Source organism: Crotalus tigris, unplaced genomic scaffold, assembly GCF_016545835.1.
Source record: "Crotalus tigris isolate CLP2741 ecotype Arizona unplaced genomic scaffold, ASM1654583v1 scf7180000020588.15403103151:6194809, whole genome shotgun sequence".
Taxonomy (NCBI): domain Eukaryota; kingdom Metazoa; phylum Chordata; class Lepidosauria; order Squamata; family Viperidae; genus Crotalus; species Crotalus tigris.
In genome coordinates, this window is record NW_024098092.1 from 2,745,844 (window position 1) to 2,766,054 (window position 20,211).

The following is a 20,211-nucleotide window of genomic DNA, read 5'->3' on the forward strand; positions in this document are numbered from 1 at the left end:
ATCCCCAAATCTATAAAACTAAGGGTCTAATTTTGGATGGGGGGGGGGAAATGGCCCAAGAATTCCAGTTCTGGCAACCCTTATAAAATGTTCTGCGTTCTGGAAAAGCGAGGGGAAGATTCAAAGCAAATGCTCAAAAAGATAAAAGTTAAAAAAAAAAAGACCTGTCACAGGAGACACCCCATCCCCAAATTAGCAATAGCGACAAGGTTCCCTGTGTGCTTTCATTTGCAATGAACACAACTTTTGCAATCAACTTAAACCTTGCAATAAATACACCTATTTTGTAGCCCTCTGTGATATAAGCTTTTTTTTCTCCCCCCTCACCCCCCCCAAAAAACCCCAAACTTCTGGTGGGTCCAGTAGGCTCGGGAAAGCCTCTTCCCCCCCCCCAAAATACTTTTTGGTTATCTCTTCGAAGCTTCTCTTCGACGGAAGCTCTGTGCTTGAAAAAGCGTTCCATTTTTCCACCTCAACGCTCCGGCGTTCGCAGGCTTTTAAAAAGATACGGCGCTAGGTAAATCCTACACCGCTATTTCCCACCTGGGAGCTTTAATCGCCTTTCCCGCTGCGTTTTTCTGATTGTTTCTCTGCCCCAGCGTGAGTGGCGAGGGACACGTTTGTGTGTGGCAATGTGTACAGGCGTGATCCGGAGCGCCTAATACATGAGCAGACGCCAGCTTTGGAAACTAGAGGCCTGGAGTTCCTCTCGTTGGATCTGGAGGGCACTCTGCCCGTGCTCGAAGAGACTCTTGCCTTCTACTTCTTTTCCTGATTGACAAGGAAGTGCGCCGAGCAAGCCTCTGCGCTCACCCAATAATTGGTTTTCATGCCCAAGCAGCTAAGAGAGAGCTATGTTCCCACCTGCCTACAGGTTTCTGCAACTCGCCTCTGGATTTTCAACACTTATTTTCTGAAAAACAAAACAAAACACCTGCTTGCCGTAAAATTAGTCTGGGCTCTCCCATATCTTGCCAATCTGAGAAAAGGTTTCCTTGTGTTGTATTTTCTATGTCGTGGCTTGATACGAGAGGAAACCGCTATAATGCTATTTCAGTAGACCGACCTAAGGGAAGTTTACTTCTCTGTAAATGCATCCAAATCTCCAAGTCTCAAACTCTCTCTCTCTTTCTCTTTCTCTTTCTCTCCCTCCCTCCCTCCCTCTCTCCCTCTCTCTCTCTCCCCCTCTCTCCCCCTCTCTCTCCCCCTCCCTCCCCCCCCTCTCTCTCTCTCTCTCACACACACACACACACACACACACAGGTTTTATCTTCTGAAGAAAACCTGCAGTTGCCTGCAGTTGCCCTCCCCGTGCTCCAAAACCCGTTGCATGGCAGAAAAACCAAGAGGGTGAGCAGAAGGGAGCGGCTATAATTAAATTTCTCCTGATTAAATCTGCGATTGCAAAGCCCACTTAAAAATTTCACAAAGCAGCAGCACGCGCGTCCACATCTTCGATAGGATAGGAGGTTTCTGAGCTTTTGTGTAGCTTGCAAAACTTGAGCGGCGCCTGTTGCGTTCTTCTCGGCGTGAGAGGGTTTTTCGATAGGCAGCGAGGCTTTTTTATTTCCCCCTCCCTAAAAAGTCAGCTAATTCTTAAGCCGGTGGAACCGGTGGCCTAATATGTCATCGTTCCTGCTGAAAAAGCAAACCCATCAGTTAATCTTCTGCAGAGAAGTGATGAGAGTTCCCTGTAAAGAGAAGCGGAAAGTTGCAAGCTCTACAAATCAGTTTTATAGCGAAATTTACAGCGAAATTGCAGACTACAGAATAATCCAGTTGGAGGGGACGTTGGAGGTCTTCTAGTCCAACCCCTACGCAACAGGAGACCCTATAGCAAGGCTTCCCAAACTTGGCAACTTTAAGACTTATGGACTTCAACTCCCAGAATTCCCCAGCCAGCCATGCTGGCTGGGGAATTCTAGGAGTTGAAGTCCACAGGTTTTAACGTTGTCAAGGTTGGGGACCCCTGCCCTGACAAATGGTTATCTGGTCTCTTAAAAACCTCCAGTGATGGAGCATCCACAACTTCTGAAGGCAAGCCGTTCCACTGGTTAAATTGTTCATGCTGTCACGGAATTTCTCCTTGGTTCTAGGTTAGCTGCCTCTTTAACGAGCTTCCACCCATTACTTCTTGTCCTCAGGTGCTTTGGAGAATAAGTTGACCCTCCTCTCCTCTATGACAGCCCCTCAAATATTGGAAGACTCCTATGGTGTCACCCCCCTTGTCCTTCTCTTCTTCGTTAGACTAGCCCAGGGATAGACAACCTGGGCTCTTTTATGACTCATGGACTTCAACTCCCAGAATTCCTGAGCCAGCCATGCTGAGGGGAAAGGGAGAGGTTTCCAAGCTGAGCCATGCTGGCTCAGGAATTCTGGGAGTTGAAGTCCACCAGTCATAAAAGAGCCCAGGTGGCCTACCCCTGGACTAGCCATACCCAATTCCTGCAACCGTTCATTTGTGCCATTCTTGTGTGCTGGAATTTTACACACGGTCCAGATGAGAAATTGGGATTTCTTTTTTGGGATGGGACTTGCCCAGCTCAAAATCTGATTCAGACTATATCAGAAGTTGTATCGGTCTGCTGTGAGAGTAGGGGGTTGGACTAGATGACCTCCAAGATGCCTTCCTGACCAGTGAATCTTCCTAACTGCAGAAGTATTCACTCCCGTTATTCTCGTTCTCCAGATATTTCTGTAAGGCTGGACTTGATTTTACGTTACCTCATTTCTGTTATGGTGTGGGAGAGAGATTCAATCTCTCCTCTCCCACCGTTCTTTCTTTTCTTAGGCTTATTTGTACTTTTTTTATTTATAGGTTGCCCAGATGCTCCGTTCTTACTGTTTTGCTTGTGTTACTAAGTGTTTTTTGTGTGGGGGGGAAGGTGAGATTTCCACAGGTCATTCTGCTTCACCAGGCAGTTGCTTTGCAAAGCCATGGAGGGTCGCATGCTCAAGAGTTTGTCAGATGGACGTCACACATCTGGGTGGACTTAGCGATGTCTGACCACAGTTGAGGCAGCAGGCGCAAAGACCAGGCCATTTTGCCAACTGATCTGCCTTGGTATCCATCTCATTTTTTTTTCCCCTCTTTGACATATCCTGTGTAGGAGATGACCAGGCTGAGCCCGAAGGAGGGGTCAAACGTGTCATAAGTCATGAACCCCTGCGCATTCACGAGAGATCTAAATCCGGCCCATCTTGAACACCTTCTTAATTCCTGCTCATTTCCCTTGTCCGTTAGTAGATGAGATTCTTGTAGAGAGCTTGAGCTTGCAATACATCTCATCTGAACCGTCTAATTTCCCCAGCGCTTGGCGTCTTCCTTTGCCTTCCTTCCTTTCTCTTTGCCGAGCCCGTTGTTAACTTCTCCTGCTCTGTGACAAGGGTGGTCCAATCGAGTCTTTTGCTCCTAGAAACCCAGAATCCCCCCCAGCCAGAGGGAGCGTAGGAATCCTCTAGTCCAGCCTTCCTGAACAAACTGAAGTTAGACGGACTTCAACTCCCAGAATTCCCCAGCCGTCGCGGCCATTGTCAAAAAAGTCCACACGTTTCAAACTTGCCCAGGGAACTGGCAGCCATCCTCTGGTTCAGGCCCCTGCTCAGTGCACGCTCTGACAGATGGCCGTCCAGCCTCTGCCGTCTGCTTTCTGCCAACAAGACTGCCTGAGGTGGTATTTGTATATTCCTAAGCAGTTGGCCGATCGCTCGACAGTGATTTATTTGCTCACCAAGTAGGGGAAGAAGTAATTAATTAGGGGGGTAGGGGAAACGGCACTGTCAAGCACGCACTTAATTGCTGAAATGATCCAGGGGTTGCTACGTCACTCGAACCCAGAGCCAAGTTGAGGAAGGGTCTGGGCACACATTCCCCCCTCCAGGGACGCTCCTGTGTTGGACTGTGAAGCTCGTCCTGCAAGCTGCAGTCATTTCAGAGAAGTGCAGTGGATGGGCTCTGGAGTACTGTACAGACCCTAAACCAGTGTTTCTCAACCTTGACCATTTTAAGGCATGTGGACTTCAACTCCCAGAATTCCACAGCCAGCAATGGAGTTGAAGTCCACAGGCCTTAAAATGGTCAAGGTTGAGAAACACTGCCCTAAACCCTGCTGTGCTTCGGTGGCGAGCATCAACCCCCTCGCCAAAGGGACATTTATTGGGCCGGTTCTCGCCATCCAGATCAAATCTCACGAGGTTAAAAATCAAGGACGTCCATCTCCGTTGACTTCATCAAGAGGTGACGGGCGATCCCTTTCCAGAAGTCTTCAGTGAACAGCTGGACAAGCCCCTTCTCAAATGCCAAACCATCTGCCCTGCATTGCCTTCCAGAAAGGTTGAGTTCCGGCTCCCATCATGCCCAGCCAGCAAAACTCAACTCTTGCCTTGGCAGGCATTTTTTTTTTTGACTGCCAGAGAAAACTCTTTCCAACTCCAAAGAAGCAATGATTCGAAACTCAGTCGCGTGACGCCAACCTGCGGCTCGGGGGCAGAGCATCCCCAGTGGTTGGGATGATGTGTCCTAAAGAGGTTCAGCCCCACGTTGTCGGTTTCCTCTCTTTCTTGCATTTGGGGGGTGGGGGGGGAGAGAGCCTAGTGCTCTTCTGTTGCTGTCTGGCACCGAGAATGAAAAGGCCTCCCTGCCACCGCGAGATAAGATTTTCATTTCATAAAAAGTAATAAATCTAAGAAGAACACTTGTGCCTTTAATGGCTCGCCTGCAGTTTTGCTATTTAATCAGGAATCATCGCCTGCCTTTATTACAACGGGGGATCCCTGGATCATTTGGTGAAGCTTGGAAGATTCCCACCTCTGCTCCGCCAATTTCGAGCCCTCTCCCATCAAAGCAAAATAAGTGGAACAATTCTCCGGGGCCTTAATTTAATTGAAGCATGCATCGGGCGCCTTCTGAGCTGCTCACTTCCTTTTGCCTGTACTTCTGAAACAATATAGAGAGGCTGCCATAACCTCTCTCTAAATTCCTGCCTGGGATAATGTGGGACTTGCTTGGGGTAAAATTGGCTTTGTGGAAGATTGACCAGAAGGTGCCATGAGGGACCACACTGTTGTTGTTAAAGAGGGATGCTGGCGTGATGGAGACGAGGTGGTCTTTGCACCTTCCCTATCTTGCTAAAACGTGGGGTGAGCAAGAGGGTGGCGATCAATATTTATGGAACCATCTGGTGTTGACCATGGCATATGGAAAATTGCGGCTTGGAAAGCAACAGAAATAAATAATAAACAGAATGAATTAATACATTAAAGGGAAGGAGAAGAGAGGATGGCTGTGCGGGAAGTGAAGCGAAAGGGGCAGGAGGTAATAAAATGGGAGTGAAGACGAAAAAGGGGGAATGGATTTGATCAAGACACAAAAAGGAGCAAAGAGATTGGCTTAATTGCGAAGGCAAGGGCTAAACCTTGGGAAAGAGGGGCTGGTGTCATTCAGATTGTTACAGCTGTGTACAAAAGTAGGCCTGACAATAGGAATTCGGTGGGAGAGGACCAGGCTGAGCCTGAAGGAGGGAGGGGTCAAACGTGCCACCAGTCACGAGTTCCTTCGTACCCATGAGAGCTCTAACTCCAGCCCACCTTGAATTCATATAACATGCATACCATTTCGGACAAATGGCTGTCCAGTTTCTTCTTAAAAACTTCCAGTATTGGCGCATTCATCACTTCTGGAGGCAGGTTGTTCCACTGATTAATCGTTCTAACTGTCAGGAAGTTTCTCCTTAGTTCCAGGTTGCTTCTCTCCTTGATTAGTTTCCATCCGTTGCTTCTTGTCCTGCCTTCAGGAGCTTTGGAGAATAGCTTGACTCCCTCTTCTTTGGGGCAGCCCCTGAGATACTGGAACGCTGCTGTCATGTCCCCCCTCGTCCGTCTCTTCGTTAAACTAGACATACCCAATTCCAGCAACCGTTCCTTATATGTTTTAGCCTCCAGTCCCCTAATCATCTTTGTTGCTCTTCTCTGTACTCTTTTTTACATCCGTCGGTTATGGATAGTTGCGCGATGCCGTCTTATAAGTAGAGATAGTTGGGGAGGAGGAAAGGGACGATTTTTTTCAGCTCTGTGTGTGTGTGTGTGTGTGTGCGCGCGCGCGCATAATATCCTTAACTAATAAGATATCCCTCCAGAGCCGGAAATGGCTGGGTACGGATGATAGGAGAGGATACACAGTTGGGCGGTTTGGAGAGCAAAGAAAGAATGTCTTAAGGAGGAACTTGGGGGAGGAGTGAAAAGAGGGAGCGGTCTAGAATCCCTATGTAGCCACAAAAGAACTACATTCAACCCCCCCCTCCCCTTTCAAGGCCACTGATCCTTTTTTTTCAGTCTAACCAGGTGCTTGACTGCTAGTTGAGAAGGTTTCTGAGCATAGGCCTTTAGCAATAAATCAGCTTAATTTACGATCGCTCACATATGGGGGACCTGGTCTTTCTCACCCGACATAAAAAGTCGAACCAAGAAAGGTTGCACAGAGCTCCGTAGAAACGTGATAGAAACAAGGGAAGCTTTACAAGGATGGTTTAGCAGCTGGAGAGGTATGGAGAATTGTAGTAAATATTATTGGTCTCTCCCTAGATTGAGTCAGGCTTCCTTGCCTTCCTTTATCTTCGACCCTTAATTTCTCTGGTTTTCTGTCTTCCGCTGCTTTTCTAGGCTTTTATGAGCCAGAAAGTTGAACGGCTCAACAAAAACGAGACTCGGCGTTTGGGAGGAAAACACCTGCTTGGACAATTACCATAAAACCATTCCACATTTTTGTGTGTGTGTGTGTGTGTGTGTGTTTTCTGGGAGAATTAAGAGCTTCTTTTTGTTGGCTGGTATCCGCTTTGGGGGGGGGGGGAGAATCTTTTGGAAGGCCAGGCCTGGAAAATAAACTTTTATTTTTATTTTTTTTATGTCGCCACTGAAGAGATCTAAACTGCCAATTTTGTAGCTGAGGGGGCTGTAGGTTAGAGACGAAAGACGTTGTTTGGCTGTTCAGGAAATGGGGAGGAAAGAAAACGTAAGGAAAGTGTCCCACTTGCTTTTAAAGCTGCCAGTCCATTTACTAGACAAAATCCAGCAGAAGCATCTTTGAAGATAACAGATAAGTAGGTTGCAGCCAGGTCAAAGGTTTCCGTGCAGGTAGTCCTCAACTTATGACCACAATGGATCAACATCATTTCTGTTGCTAAGCAAGACACGTTAAGTGAGTTTTTCCCCATTGGATGACTCTCTCGCCACAATGGTTAAAGTGAATCATTACAGTTCTTAAGTTAGTAATAAGGTGGTTAAGTGAATCTGACTTTCCCATTGCTTGTCAAGAAGGTCACAAAAGGGGAATCACGTGACCACGGGACATTGCAAGCGTCATAAATGTGAGTCAGTTGCCAAGCATCCGAATTTTGACCAGTGGGGGATGCTGCAACGGTCGTAAGCGTGAGAAAAACGGTCCTAAGTCATTTTTTCCAGGGCTGTTACAACTTCAAACCATCACTAAGTGAACCGTTGTAAGTCGAGGACTATCTGTAGCAAAAAAAAATCATCACCTGTGCATGTTTTCTCTGTGGGTTTTTTTTCAGAGAGAGAGAGAGAGAGAGAGAGAGAGAGAGAGAGAGAGAGAGAGAGAAGAGAGAAGTTGGTCTAGGTATTCAAATTTAGAAAGACAGACCAGAATGATAATGAAGCAAGTTAATTAACTCGTTGCACAGATTGCACACCATAGCAGTGGGCTGCCTGCTGTGTCCAGTCTGCTTCTGGCTTTCTAGGAATCTTGGGTTTGTTCCTAGTTGTGGAAAATAGGCAACTCTTTTGGCCTGGTTTCAAAACCTCAGTCCAAAGTTCAAACAGCAGCCGGTAAGGGCCTGGATCCTTTTTTCCAGCACCCTGTTGCTTGGGTAGGATGAAGCTAAAGATCCAAAAATGGGTGAAGAGTAAATCAGATGTCACCCTTCCTGTTGAGCAATTCCAAAGTTAGCTTTAGCATCTTCTGCGGATCTGTTGGACAGATCCAGTTCTGGATGCAGCAAATTAGGAAGGACTGTGTTAAATTTGAGCCTGTCCCAAGGAGGGCTTCTGAGATGTAAAAGAGCTGGTATATTTTGACCAGAGAAGTCTGCAGAAAGACCCAAATAATCTGAAAGGTCTGTTCTGGAGAAGACAGGGCAGAATTATTCAGTCATCCCAGAAGCCAGAATGAGAAACCTGTGGGTTGAAGTTACGAGCTTGATAGAACCTCAGAAGGAATGTCCAGCTGTTCCATAATGGAGGGGGCAATCTCGGACAGTGGGGGGAGTGCTGTGGTTTGTGCGTATGTGTTTGTGCATGTTTGTGCGTGCTAAACAGAGATCGGTTTCCATTTGTCAGAGAGTCTATAGGAATGGATTCCTGCACTGGCCAGGGAGTTGGACTAAACGTTCTCCAGGGACTCCATTCTGCAATTTTACAAGCAAATTCTGGTTGGGTTCTGGAGGAAGAAGTTCCTGGAGGGGGGGGAATTGTCAGATTTGACCCAATAGTGGTGATCTTTTCTTCACTTGGGACAAGCTGGACAACCACCCATTGGGGACGGCCTAGTGGCGGATTCCTGTACTCAGCAGAGGGTTAAACTAGATGGCCTCTAAGATCCCTTCCAATCTTCTCCTTTCATGATTCCAGCTACATCCTTTTATGGCTTAGTAGAATAGGCAAATCCAGTTTTGTGGTTTGCGAGTCAAACCACAGTTTTGTGGTTTGCGAGTCATGGTGTAATGTGATTGTAACCCATTCACAAGGACTCAAGGGTGGCCAATCCTGAAAGTACGCCTTGTGAACCATAGTTTATGGCTTAAAGAACCTTTGGTGGGCTCATCCGATGATAGTTGAGTTAAAAAAAAAAACCACCTCCTATTGTTAAGCAACTATTGTCAGGAGCACTCTGTGGGGCTCTTTCCATGGAGCCTGGATCCGATTCTTGGCTGGCTTCTATCCATCCCTCAAAGAAGGACCAAGGTGCTCAGCTTCTCTTCTAAGGCTGCATTTCTCTCTTTGGATGGAGAAATTAAACCATCCAAAATGCCAAGGTAGATCCTCCTTTACACAGCGGGGAGCCACCTCAAGAGATAGTAATGAAAGAGTGAAGAGGAGTCAAGGGCTTTTAAAAAGCGCCTTCTAGCCTTTGGACTCCGAATCCAATTAAACCAATTGCTTCCCAGAAAAAAAAAAAAAGGGCCAGAAAAAGCTTGTCTTTTGTTCCTCTCTTTTTTTTTCCTAAGGCTAGTTGAGCTGGATCTATCGTTGTTTGCTCAAAAGATTAGACCCAACTGAGGCAGAAAAGTATAATGGTCCGTAATGAACACCTTTTGCAAGCGGTGAAGAATCTCTCTAATAAAAAGAGAAAAAACTGGGTTGGTAAGACCTCCACTATAGTCTCTTGCCCTTTTTTTGAAGAGACCACCCCTGAAAATCCCTTCCCCTTTTGTGTGTTTAGAAACAGAACATTTTAATCCTCCACTGCCCCTCTCAGGTTGAGAGAATATCTTGTGTTGAAGAATTAATTTAATTAAATTAATTAAAATCTGACGAGGAGGAGAAGAGGAGGAAGAGGAAGGGAAAAAGAAAGAAGAACAGGAGGGGGGAAAGGAGGAGGAGGAGGAGGAAGAAGAAGAAGAAGAGAAGAAGAAGAAGGAGGAGGAGGAGGAGGAGGAGGAGGAGGAGGAGGAGAAGGAGGAGAAGGAGAAGAAGACGACGGATGGGGACACTATTGGTTGTTTTTGTCAAAACCCTTCCCATGTGTCCTGACTGGGAACAGAATGTATTAACTACCATGAATTGCAGTGAATAGATTAGTAGATTTACTACTCAGCCCTTCACAGTTGCTTTTCTTATTCTGTCCTAAACTGAGAATCCCAAGACCTCAAATCAAGAGCATTCTTCCTTGGACTCCAAGAACCAAATTAAGCCCCACCCACCCAAATACTCAGGCAAGTATAGAAAAGGAGGGGCTGCCACAAAGAAGAGGGTGTCAAGCTATTCTCCAAAGCGCCTGAAGGCAGGACAAGAAGCAACAGATGGAGACTAACCAAGGAGAGAAGCAACCTAGAACTAAGGAGAAACTTCCTGACAGTTAGAACAATTAACCAGTGGAACAACCTGCCTCCAGAAGCGGTGAATGCTCCAACACTGGAAGTTTTTAAGAAGAGATTGGACAGCCATTTGTCTGAAATGGCATAGGGTTTCCTGCCTGAGCAGGGGGTTGGACTAAATGACCTCCAAGGTCCCTTTCAACTCTATTCCTACTCTACTCTACTCTACTCTACTCTACTATTCTATTCTATTCTACTCTATTCCTATTCTATTCTATTCTATTCTATTCTATTCTAACCAAGGAGAGAAGCAACCTGGAACTAAGGAGAAACTTCCTGACAGTGAGAACAATTAATCAGTGGAACAACCTGCCTCCAGGAGCTGTGAATGCTCCAACACTGGAAGTTTTTAAGAAGAGACTGGACAGCCACTTGTCTGAAATGGCACTATAGGGTTTCCTGCCTGAGCAGGAGGTTGGACTAGAAGACCTTCAAGGTCCCTTCCAGCTCTTGTTATTCTAATTCTAATTCTAATTCTAATTCTAAAATTAGAATTATAGCAATTATTCACTCTTGGGAGAAGTCTTGGGCAGAAAGTTCGCCTCTTTTAAAAGCTTCTCAAATCTTTCTTGCTCTTTTTCTGGCCTTTCAATCTTGGCTGCTCTTTGGGACTCTCACTTTCGCCGGCTTTGGAGAGCCGGTCCGTTCATTTTTCCAGCTCCTCTGCTTTGTTGCGCTAGTGGGTGAACAGACAGAACCTCAGGTGTTGACGCTCAATCCTAAACTTGGCGCAAGACAGATGCCTGGAGAATCCCAGAGACGTTATTTTGCTAGGGCGGACCGATGAGCTTCAACGCTGGAGTCCTTGCCCAGCTCCCTGCCGAGATGTTGGAGGTTCTGCGGAGCCATGTTGGAATGAGTAAACAGGGTGCCGGAAGAGCGAGGAAGTAACTCAACCATATGTCATCCGCTTGGCGCTCATACATTTTTCATTGCCTTCCAATCCAGCTGTGTCCCACATGCTCTTGGTGAATATGCACTAAATTATTCATCAGGCCTTGGACCTGACTGGATGAACAAGGGAGGGTTAAAATGATCTCGCAACAAAGGGAACAGCTCAAAGGGACACCGGTGGGATGTGCAAAGCAGGTCCATTGAGAAACGAATGGAGAAAAATGGAAGGATCCAAACTTAGAAAAGGAGGCCCCTTTGCTGCTGCTCCCCCTCATTCCTCTCTGATGGAAAGTCCCTTGGGAAAATTTTTAACTCCATGCTAGGTGATTCTGTTATTTTGTCTGCGGCCAAAGAAGATCTGATAGAGCTTTGAAAGAATTGTAGACTGATTTGGGAATATCTGATTCCTGCAATTTGGTCCCTGCCTGAAGTCTGGAAGGGAACCACCTTCAGCCCCAATCGATGCGACCTCCAGTAAGTGGCTAAATTCGAGATATCCAGTTGTAAGAACATTTGAAATTTCCTGATTCAATCCCAAGTATTTTGAATTCGGACTAAAGAAAGGAAAATCCACTAGGGATGATACAACCTGCTGCTAATCCTGGAAAGGAGCACAATTCACGCATCTGCTGAGCAAGAGACTAAGTCGTAAACTGGGTGCTCTTGCACAGCAGAGGCGTGGCAACTTTCCAGACTTAGTCTTATTGGAGCAGGAAGATTAAGACAACCCACTCGTGGATTCTCCATCCAATCATGCTGGAGAACGGCTCCACCTGCTCAGAATCCTCCTTCAAGGATGGGATCCAGTGCTGGATGGCACTGACCAACTTAGAATAAAGTGGAATTAATTTCTTCGTATGGTTTGGAAATCACACTTCTATTGGTGGAGCCTAACAGTGCTGGTTGCGTTCCATCGGCAATTCGTTGGCAATCCTTTTCACAAGTCCTACGGACGTTCAGTTCTTCCCCATCCTTTCTTGGCGCAATGGATTTGTATTGTCTAAATGCATTTGTCTCCGTTCATTAAATCTCGTTCTGTTCTTCTCAAAGATCATTTGTAGAGAGAAATATATATGGTTCTGTAGGTTGACCTACAGCCGTGTTTTTCAAGCGGGGCAATTTGAAGGTATGTGGACTTCAAACTTCCAGTCAGCATAAGTTGACATCCACGTATCTTAAAAGTTGCCAAGGTTGAGAAACGCTAATCTTGAGACAAAATATAGACTGCCAAGGGATACAACTGGTCACTGGGAGTGACATCTCTCAGTCCATGGATCATGGAACTTCTGGGTTGGGTTAAATTCTTTGTGTGGCTGTTGATCTGCTCCTGGGCTACAGCACTCAAGAGTGTGAAGAGCATGCCTACCACCCCTGGATCGGTCTGGCCAGTCTTTCAAAACCAATTATCTAGAAGTGGCACACAACACGTCAGCCTTGTCTCCATTTTCCCTTCATCTCCTGTGGGCTGAGCTGCAGTTAATAAACCAAGACAGGCCGGGAACTGGGGAAATTCCGGAGAGCTGAAGTTGAGAAAAGCATCCGGCATTATTGGAAGAAGGTTGAATACACACAGGGATTGATAGCAAAAAAAAAAAAAAAAACAGCCAGCATCTGTTCAAGCGCAGAGGCTTCTGAATTGCAGACAGGAGGTCAGTTGTACAAGGTCTTGTTGCTGCCTTGTCTCTTGAGGGACATCTCAATGACCTTCACTAGCCAAACAACATCTCCCATCTTCCTTCCTTTGGAAGCATCCGACTGGCGATTCGGGAGGTTGGGACAGCTTCAGAATTGGAGGCATCCATCTCCCAAAACTAAGCACTGTTGAATTTCTCTGCAGAGTCCCCACCCCACCCCCATCCCGCAGTCCTGGAGAGCTGTATCTCATCCCTGCTTTTAATTTCCCACAATGCTGCTGAGTGCTGCAGGCATCTTGGGAAATTAAAGGGGCTGCTCAATTCCGCTGCTTGGCCCTGTCCAAGGTGCTGATCTAGGAAAAGAAGCGTGGAAAGTGAAAATGTGGACGTTTGCTTGGTTGAAGAGAGTTAAGTCCCCACAAGTCTGATCTCCTTAATGTCAGATATTCAGGGCTGAAACCAGGAGGGGATTTTTTTGGGAAAGCAACTGCCTGAGCTACACTCCTAATATTTGATTGTGTATTCCTTGAGAAGTGTGAACGAATACACCTCCTTCTAACACGTCTTGGGCAAAAAGGAGCTCTTTCTATCTCTTTGACTGACAGTTCACTAATGTGCTGCAACTTCAGCCGAAGTCTTGAAAAACTGGGTAAGGGGCTTGGAGGAGGAGGAGGAGGAGGGTAACCAACTCTCTGAGCATTTTTAAATGCTCATCACTTCCCTTGCTTCCTTCTTCCCCATCCCTTATCTCCTTTTGTGTGTGTGTGTGTGTGTGTGTGTGGGAGAATTTGTCTGCTACTTTTTTGTGTGTGTTTTTTTTAAAAAAAAGAAAAGCAGAGAAAGAGCCTGGTCTGCAGAGCTTCATAAAAATGATAAATTGCTTTCAGATATTGGGCAGAAGAGAAAGAAGAGTTCATTTTTTTATTTGACAATATTAGTCTCTTAGTAGCGCATTGTTGCCATGCATATGAGCTTAAATTCTCCAGGCAGCTGGAGCCAAATATCCGTGTATTGAAGTGTAAATGAACCGCTAGCAAAGCTTTTTTTTCTTTCTTTCTTCTCTCCCCTTCCCCTTTATGATTTTTTTTTCGTACTTTTTTTTTTTTGAAAAAAAATTGTTTTTCCACTGATATTATATACGGCAATCGTATCTCCCTCTCCCTGAGTATCTGTGCCGTGTCCACAGAATCGTGAAAAATCCCCGACATGATATGCTAATCAGTTCTAATCAAATCAGTAACTTGGAAGAGCGCAGAACAAGAGGTGGGATGTGAATCCTACTCTCTCTCTTGCGATCCACACTGGGAGGTGACATACACCCCCCATCCCCTCAGATTTGCAAGGTATCTTAAATGGTAATATCTAAACAACAGGTCAGACACTGTGGGAGCCGTGCAAAACATCACCTCACACGCAGATGGGTAAAATTAGCCACGGCTAATGATGTGATATTCCAGCCTTCTTATTTTTTTATTTTTGTTTTCCATCCTTCCTTAGTTCTTCAAACACATGCTGAGTTCAGCCCCCAGCAGCCTTGTACTGCACACTGGTCCCTTGGACTAACCGTGTTGAGCTAAGACAGGCCGACAACCGGTCCTCGGCTTATAACGGTCCTTTTCGTGACCGTTCGAAGTTAACAGCACTGAAAAGAAATTACAGCCGTCCATTTGGTGACGGTTCAAAGTTGCAACAGCACTGGGAAACAGGACCGTTTTCACGTGGCTGTGGCAGCATCGCCAAGGCCACGTATTCAAAATGCAGATGCTCGGCAACCGACTCCTATTTACGACGGTCACAATGTCCCAAGGTCACATGATCCCCTTTTGCGATCATCTTGACAAGTAAAGTCAGTGGGAAGCCAGATTTATTTAATAACCCTGTTACTAAGTGAACGACGGCAGGGATTCACTTAACAACAGTGTCAAGTAAAACGGGGCAAAACTCACTTAACAATTATGCTCATTTGTGGTCGTAAGTTGGAGGACTACCTGAATGATGGAGCTGAAGGCTGTGTCGGTGTTACAGATGTGTCCTGCGTAGATCTGCCTCAGTTGGCCTTCCCTTCCTCCACTGCCCCCTCTCTGCAAGCTTAAGTCACACACAACTCCTTCGAAGTAAAAAACCTGCAACGTTCACAGGTTGTTTAGCTATAATCCACAGTGATCCCCTTCCAGAGAGCCAGTCTTGGAGAAAGGATGGTGCTCAGAAACACCTGGAAGAGACCCTCCTTTCTCCAGCCCTGCTCTAGAGAGTCAGAGTTGGTCAAGTCAATCCAATCTTCCCAATCTGGAGCTTTCTAGAGACGTTGTCTGAACCTGGGTGGTAGACCAGCCCTTCTGGTTGGCTCCATGTTGGGTGACCCAGATGGGGCAGGATTGAATCTGTTAAATCTCTTTCTGCAGGTGGGCTCTCACATTGAGAGGGCCCCAAATAGCGCATCAGCCATGCCTTATTTCCAACCTCAAGTTCTTGGTTCTGACACTGGACCATGAGCAGACATCCAGCTGTTGAGTAGAGCGCTAGGTTGGCCAACGGAAGCTTCAACATCTGGATGTTCTACCTGAGACCAGAGCCCAAAAGGTGATGATGGGAAACGCCTTGTGATTCGGGGCCGAGCAAGAATAAATCGGAGGAATAAGCATGAGTTAGCAGGTTCTGTTCCCGACACTTGCAGACCTGGTGCAAATTTTAAAAGGTGTGGAAACGCCAGCACAAGTGTGAGCGAACGCTCAAGCCTCAGCTAAGCAGGGGTTTTAGAACCAGGGTTTCATCGCCAGGAAACACAAGATCAAACAGGTACAGGCTGCTAGCCTAGGGCTTTGCGCAGCTGAATATAAATTTACTACCTGCCCCCCAAAAAAGATCTGAGCAAGATCTTGTAGGTAGCTCCGTGTCTGCTACTTCCAAGATTGCAGGTCTGGGTTTTTAAGTTTACCTTACCTGGCTTCCCTTCTGCTCTTCTCTCTCCCCCCCCCACCCACCCTCAACCTTCAAAATTTTAAAAAAAGAACAGCTAAATCATCTCTGCTTCATTTGCAATGTAAATCGGAAACTAGTCTATGCCAGCTTAGCTGATTACATGATCAAGAGAATGGTGCATCTGTTATTAGCTGCACTACACACACACACACACACACATACACACACACACACCCTCTTTTAGAATCCTATATGGAATTATGGTCAGGTTGCGTAGGTAAAAAGGACGGCTTCGGAATGGTTTGTATGGAAGTTTTTCATTTCAGCTGGCCCTGCCCTTATGGCTGAACGACATCTCCCAGCATCCCTCACCTCTTGGCCTCCTGCCTTAGGGGGCTGCTGGGAATTGTACAATTGTTCATTTTTGTGTGTGTGGGGGGGGAGAGATCTGGGAGATCTGCCCTCCTCCCTTTCTCCTTTGAAAATCAGATTTATGAGTTCATTACATTTATTCCCTTCCTTCTTCGTGGATTCATCTGATCTCCGGGCAAAAGGGCCACGGGGAAGCACAGAATTTTGGAGACAGGCTCTGTTGTCAAGGCAGTCTATGTTACAAGGCTGAGCCTTATTACTATATGAACCCAGGTTATGAATTCACACATTACGTGGAATTGTAAACTAGCTCACCTGGAGAGTCACCTTCTACCAATTCCTCCCTCTCCCAAATAGCCAAATGTAACATTTGTAAAAAAAAAAATAAATTAAAAAAATAAAGGCAGGATACAAATAAAGACACCAATATAAATATCAAGTGGTGTGAACTGGATCTGAGGCTGAATTCATTGAGGTCAACACCTATTCTTGGACATCCGTGTCCCATTTTGTCTATAAAGTGCCAATTTTGCCTACTTTTCCTCCTATGGACTAGAAACCTGAGCCTGGTTTTTATCCTTCAGTCTGTGCAGAGCATAACTCTCTTTTCCTTTCCATCCACAGTTTGTCGAGGGATGCTGTGCGGCTTCGGTGCGGCCTGCGAAAAGAACCCCACGGACCCTTCCCAGGGTTTATGTGTTTGTAAGAAGATCACCTGTCCTTCTGTAGTGGCTCCGGTGTGCGGCTCAGATTACTCAACCTATAGTAACGAATGTGAGCTGGAGAAAGCTCAGTGCAACCAGCAGCGTCGCATTAAAGTCATGAGTAAAGGAGCTTGTGGTAAGCGTGGGTGGTCAACATCTCATCCATCCCTCCTCTGATCTCTTAAGGCTGCTGTTACTGCGGCTTCTTTTTCTATTTCCTCCTCCACCTTCGGATGAATTCATCGTCTTTAACAGAAAAAAATTGAAAATGAACAAGCAAGAGAGGGGAAAAGGGGAAAAAAAAAAAAAGCGATGCAGAGATTTAGTATCGGTAAGTGGACAAAGCATTGGCCAAGATTGTGCAGTTAGAACTCAGTATATCACTGATGGAAAACTAACGCTAACAAAACCAGGAGCGCATCAAGTTATTTTCACCAGGATCTTAGAAAATAGTTTTGAACCTCTGAGCTGTCAAAAGAACAATTTTTTTTGTTGGTTGATACCCTCCCACAAAAAAGAAAGCGAGAGAGAGAGAGAGAGAGAGAGAGAGAGAGAGAGAGAGAGAGAGAGAGAAAATTATAACTGAACATTTAAGTTTCCATTTATTTTGTTCGTTGATACCCTCCCACAAAAAATAAAAGAGAGAGAGAGAGAGAGAGAGAGAGAGAGAGAGAGAGAGAGAAGGAAGAAAAGAAAGAAAATTATAACTGAACATTTAAGTTTCCATTTTTTTTGTTTGTTGATACCCTCCCACAAAAAAGAAAGAAAGAAAGAGAGAAGGGAAGAAGGAAGAAAAGAAAGAAAAAGAAAGAAAGAATTATAATTGAACATTTAAGTTTCCAACTTCCCCTTTGCAGTTCTCTGAGTAGTGTATAACCTCAGCCCTTCTTGGTGAAAAATAGGCTGGTTGACTTCATCACCTTTGCAACGCACCCTCACAAGATGCAGGCTGTGATTTTTTTCCCAAGTCCGGTTTGCACCGGGTGATTTTTCCAAAGAAGGCCTCATAAACGAGGCTAATGAACCCTCCATGGTAGTAAGGCACAGACCACCCGAAAGCAAGGAACTGTGGAAATGAAAACACCCGTCTGCTTTTTTTCCAAGTAAATTAACTTGACCTTTCCCCCCCCTCCTCTCTCTCTGATGGAGAAGTTCTTGCTTTTAGCGATAAATCTCCGGCTTTCTGGACTCCTGCAGAGAGCTCAGTAGAGGAGGAGAGAAAGGAGAGAGAGAGAGAAAGAGAAAGAGGGAGGGAGAGAGAGAGAGATGTCATTCTGATTTATTTAAAATAATAACAATGGGTTTTATTTATTTATTTATTTTCAGTGTTTATATGCCGCCCAATCCCAAGGACTCAGGGCGCGTACAAAGTTAAAACAATGATAAAACAATAAAATAAAGCAGTCATACCGCGAGTCCGATCATATCCCGGCCCCCCGGGATATGGGGTTATGAGGGGGGCAACGTCCAAGGAAGGAGGGGGTAATTAAATAAATAAAGGGCATTATAAATAAGATACTATTCCCCATCTTACAGCAGCCGGCAGCCTTTTAAATGTCTGCCTCTAATTACATTTCGCTTATGGCACATTAAGGCCATCTCCTTCTTGCCATTCCAATCTCGTTCACCCTTTACTTGGTGAACTCAGTGGGCAAAGCAATGCCCGGAGTTTCTGTGGAAAGGAAACTAATAATATTGAGCTTCCGGCCGCAGACAGACAGCGGTGGCCGTGCTTAAAAAAGAGTTGAAGGGCTTTTCACCCTGGCAAATATTTGTAGCCCCGGGGTTGAACTACGTAACCTTCGTTGGCCTCTGAGCTTGGTGCTTTGCTTGTAGACCCAGCTAGGGTCATCAATGCTACAAGGGATCAAAGTTTGGAGGAGAAGGAGAACTGGGGTGCCCCCTGAGTTCTGTTGTTTTATGGCAGACATTTCATTACCCAGCAAGGTAACGTCATCAGTGGCAGAAGGGAGTGGGGTGGGCGGGTCTCTGTTTATATACAAGTGGCTTACCCTATCAGTGTTAACGGGAGGGTAAGCCTCTTGCCACTTGCTTACAGGGCAAACCAACCAACTTGGTATTCACATTTATTTATATATAAATAGAGAGCGAGCCCCTCTGCCTTCTAGCCCTGATGCTGTTACCTAGTTTGGTAGTGAAACGTCTGCAAGAAAACAGCCAAGCTTAGACAGCCCCAAGGACCCCCAAAACAGGCAAATGTTGGCTGTGGAGATGAATTGTCGGGGTGAGCATGTTAACAGCGATGCCGTCATTTCTGACTCTGAAACTGGTGGAACCAAGTTGTTTGAGGCATCCCATCTAATCCCCGTTTTCTTGGACTCCTTTACAAGCGTCCTGCCATTCCCAATCACGATCCGGAAGCTGGTTTTGCCTGCCTTTTGATCCCAGGATTCCTGTTCACCAGGTTGTCTCTTCTCCTCCTCTGGTCAGGTTCCAAAGACCCCTGCGCAGAGGTGGCCTGCAGCTTCGGAAGCACCTGCGTTCGGTCCACGGACGGGCAGTCGGCCAAGTGCATCTGCATATCCATTTGTGGCAGCGTTCCTGAAAACGCCGTGTGCGGCAGCGACGGCAAGGACTATCGCAGCGAGTGCCAACTGAACCGGCACGCCTGCGACAAGCAGGAGAACATCTTCAAGAAGTTGGATGGGCCGTGCGGTAAGTCCCACCCTGGGGTTTTGGCGTTGCCTGATTTTGGGGCTTTTTGTATTTTTGTATTTGTATTTAATTTTATTTATATGCCGCCCAATCCCAAAGGACTCAGGGCGGCGTACAGAGTTAAAACAATCATAAAACAATAAAATAATAAAATAATACAGTCATACCGCGAGTCCGATCATATCCCCCCCCCCGGGACATGAGCCCCAGGCCTGCCGGAACAGGAGAGTTTTAACGGCTTTCTTAAAGGCCGGCAGGGTGGGAGTAGTTCGAACCTCGGGGGGAAGTTGATTCCACCAGGTCGGAGCAGATGTTTTCTTGCAGATGTTTCGTCACCGATCCAGGTAACCTCACCAGTATATGGGGGAGTGTTGAGTCCATTCAAGGCACGCACAATGGAGCTGTTAGGGATCGTCCCCGCACTTCGCATTGCCCCAGGCGCCGTAAAATCAGATTTTTTATGTCCCGCTTTCTGCAAAGTCACCGAAGCTCCCAAGATTGCGGTGAACTCACAAATGAGGTTTTGTGAAGTGACTGCCTTCTCCCCCAGTGCGACACGTCAGAGATTGGGGCTTTAAAAAAAAAGGATGTAATTGGGGCTTCCATAAATCCCAGCTGGAGGTGTTGTGGGTCTTTGGCACCCACGGGCATTGTGTTGTCACCCTCTTGACAGTTTTAGGTGTTGGAGGAAAAAGTGTACCTTTCCGAAGCTATATATAGTTTTGTTGATTATGGGGGGGGGGGGAAGCCTCTTTCCTCCTCAAACTTCCTTTATATTCAGATGTGTTCTCCATGATCACTGATTCAGGAATGAATAGACAGACAGACAGACAGATATATAGATATAGTGGAGACTTCCTTCCTTCTTTTCCCTCCCTCCCTCCCTCCCTCCCTCCCTCCCTCCCT

At 46.2% G+C, this 20,211-nt stretch overlaps 1 protein-coding gene across 6 annotated transcripts in view; it reads left to right on the forward strand.

The window, feature by feature from the left end:
* Window positions 1-20,211, forward strand: part of AGRN (agrin) — a 155,072-nt gene that overhangs the window by 80,272 nt on the left and 54,589 nt on the right. For all 6 annotated transcript variants that reach the window (XM_039367886.1, XM_039367888.1, XM_039367887.1 and 3 more), the window contains 2 exons: window positions 16,550-16,765; window positions 19,081-19,305. In XM_039367886.1, the coding sequence (XP_039223820.1) occupies window positions 16,550-16,765; window positions 19,081-19,305 (441 nt within the window). The remainder of the gene's footprint in view (window positions 1-16,549; window positions 16,766-19,080; window positions 19,306-20,211) is intronic.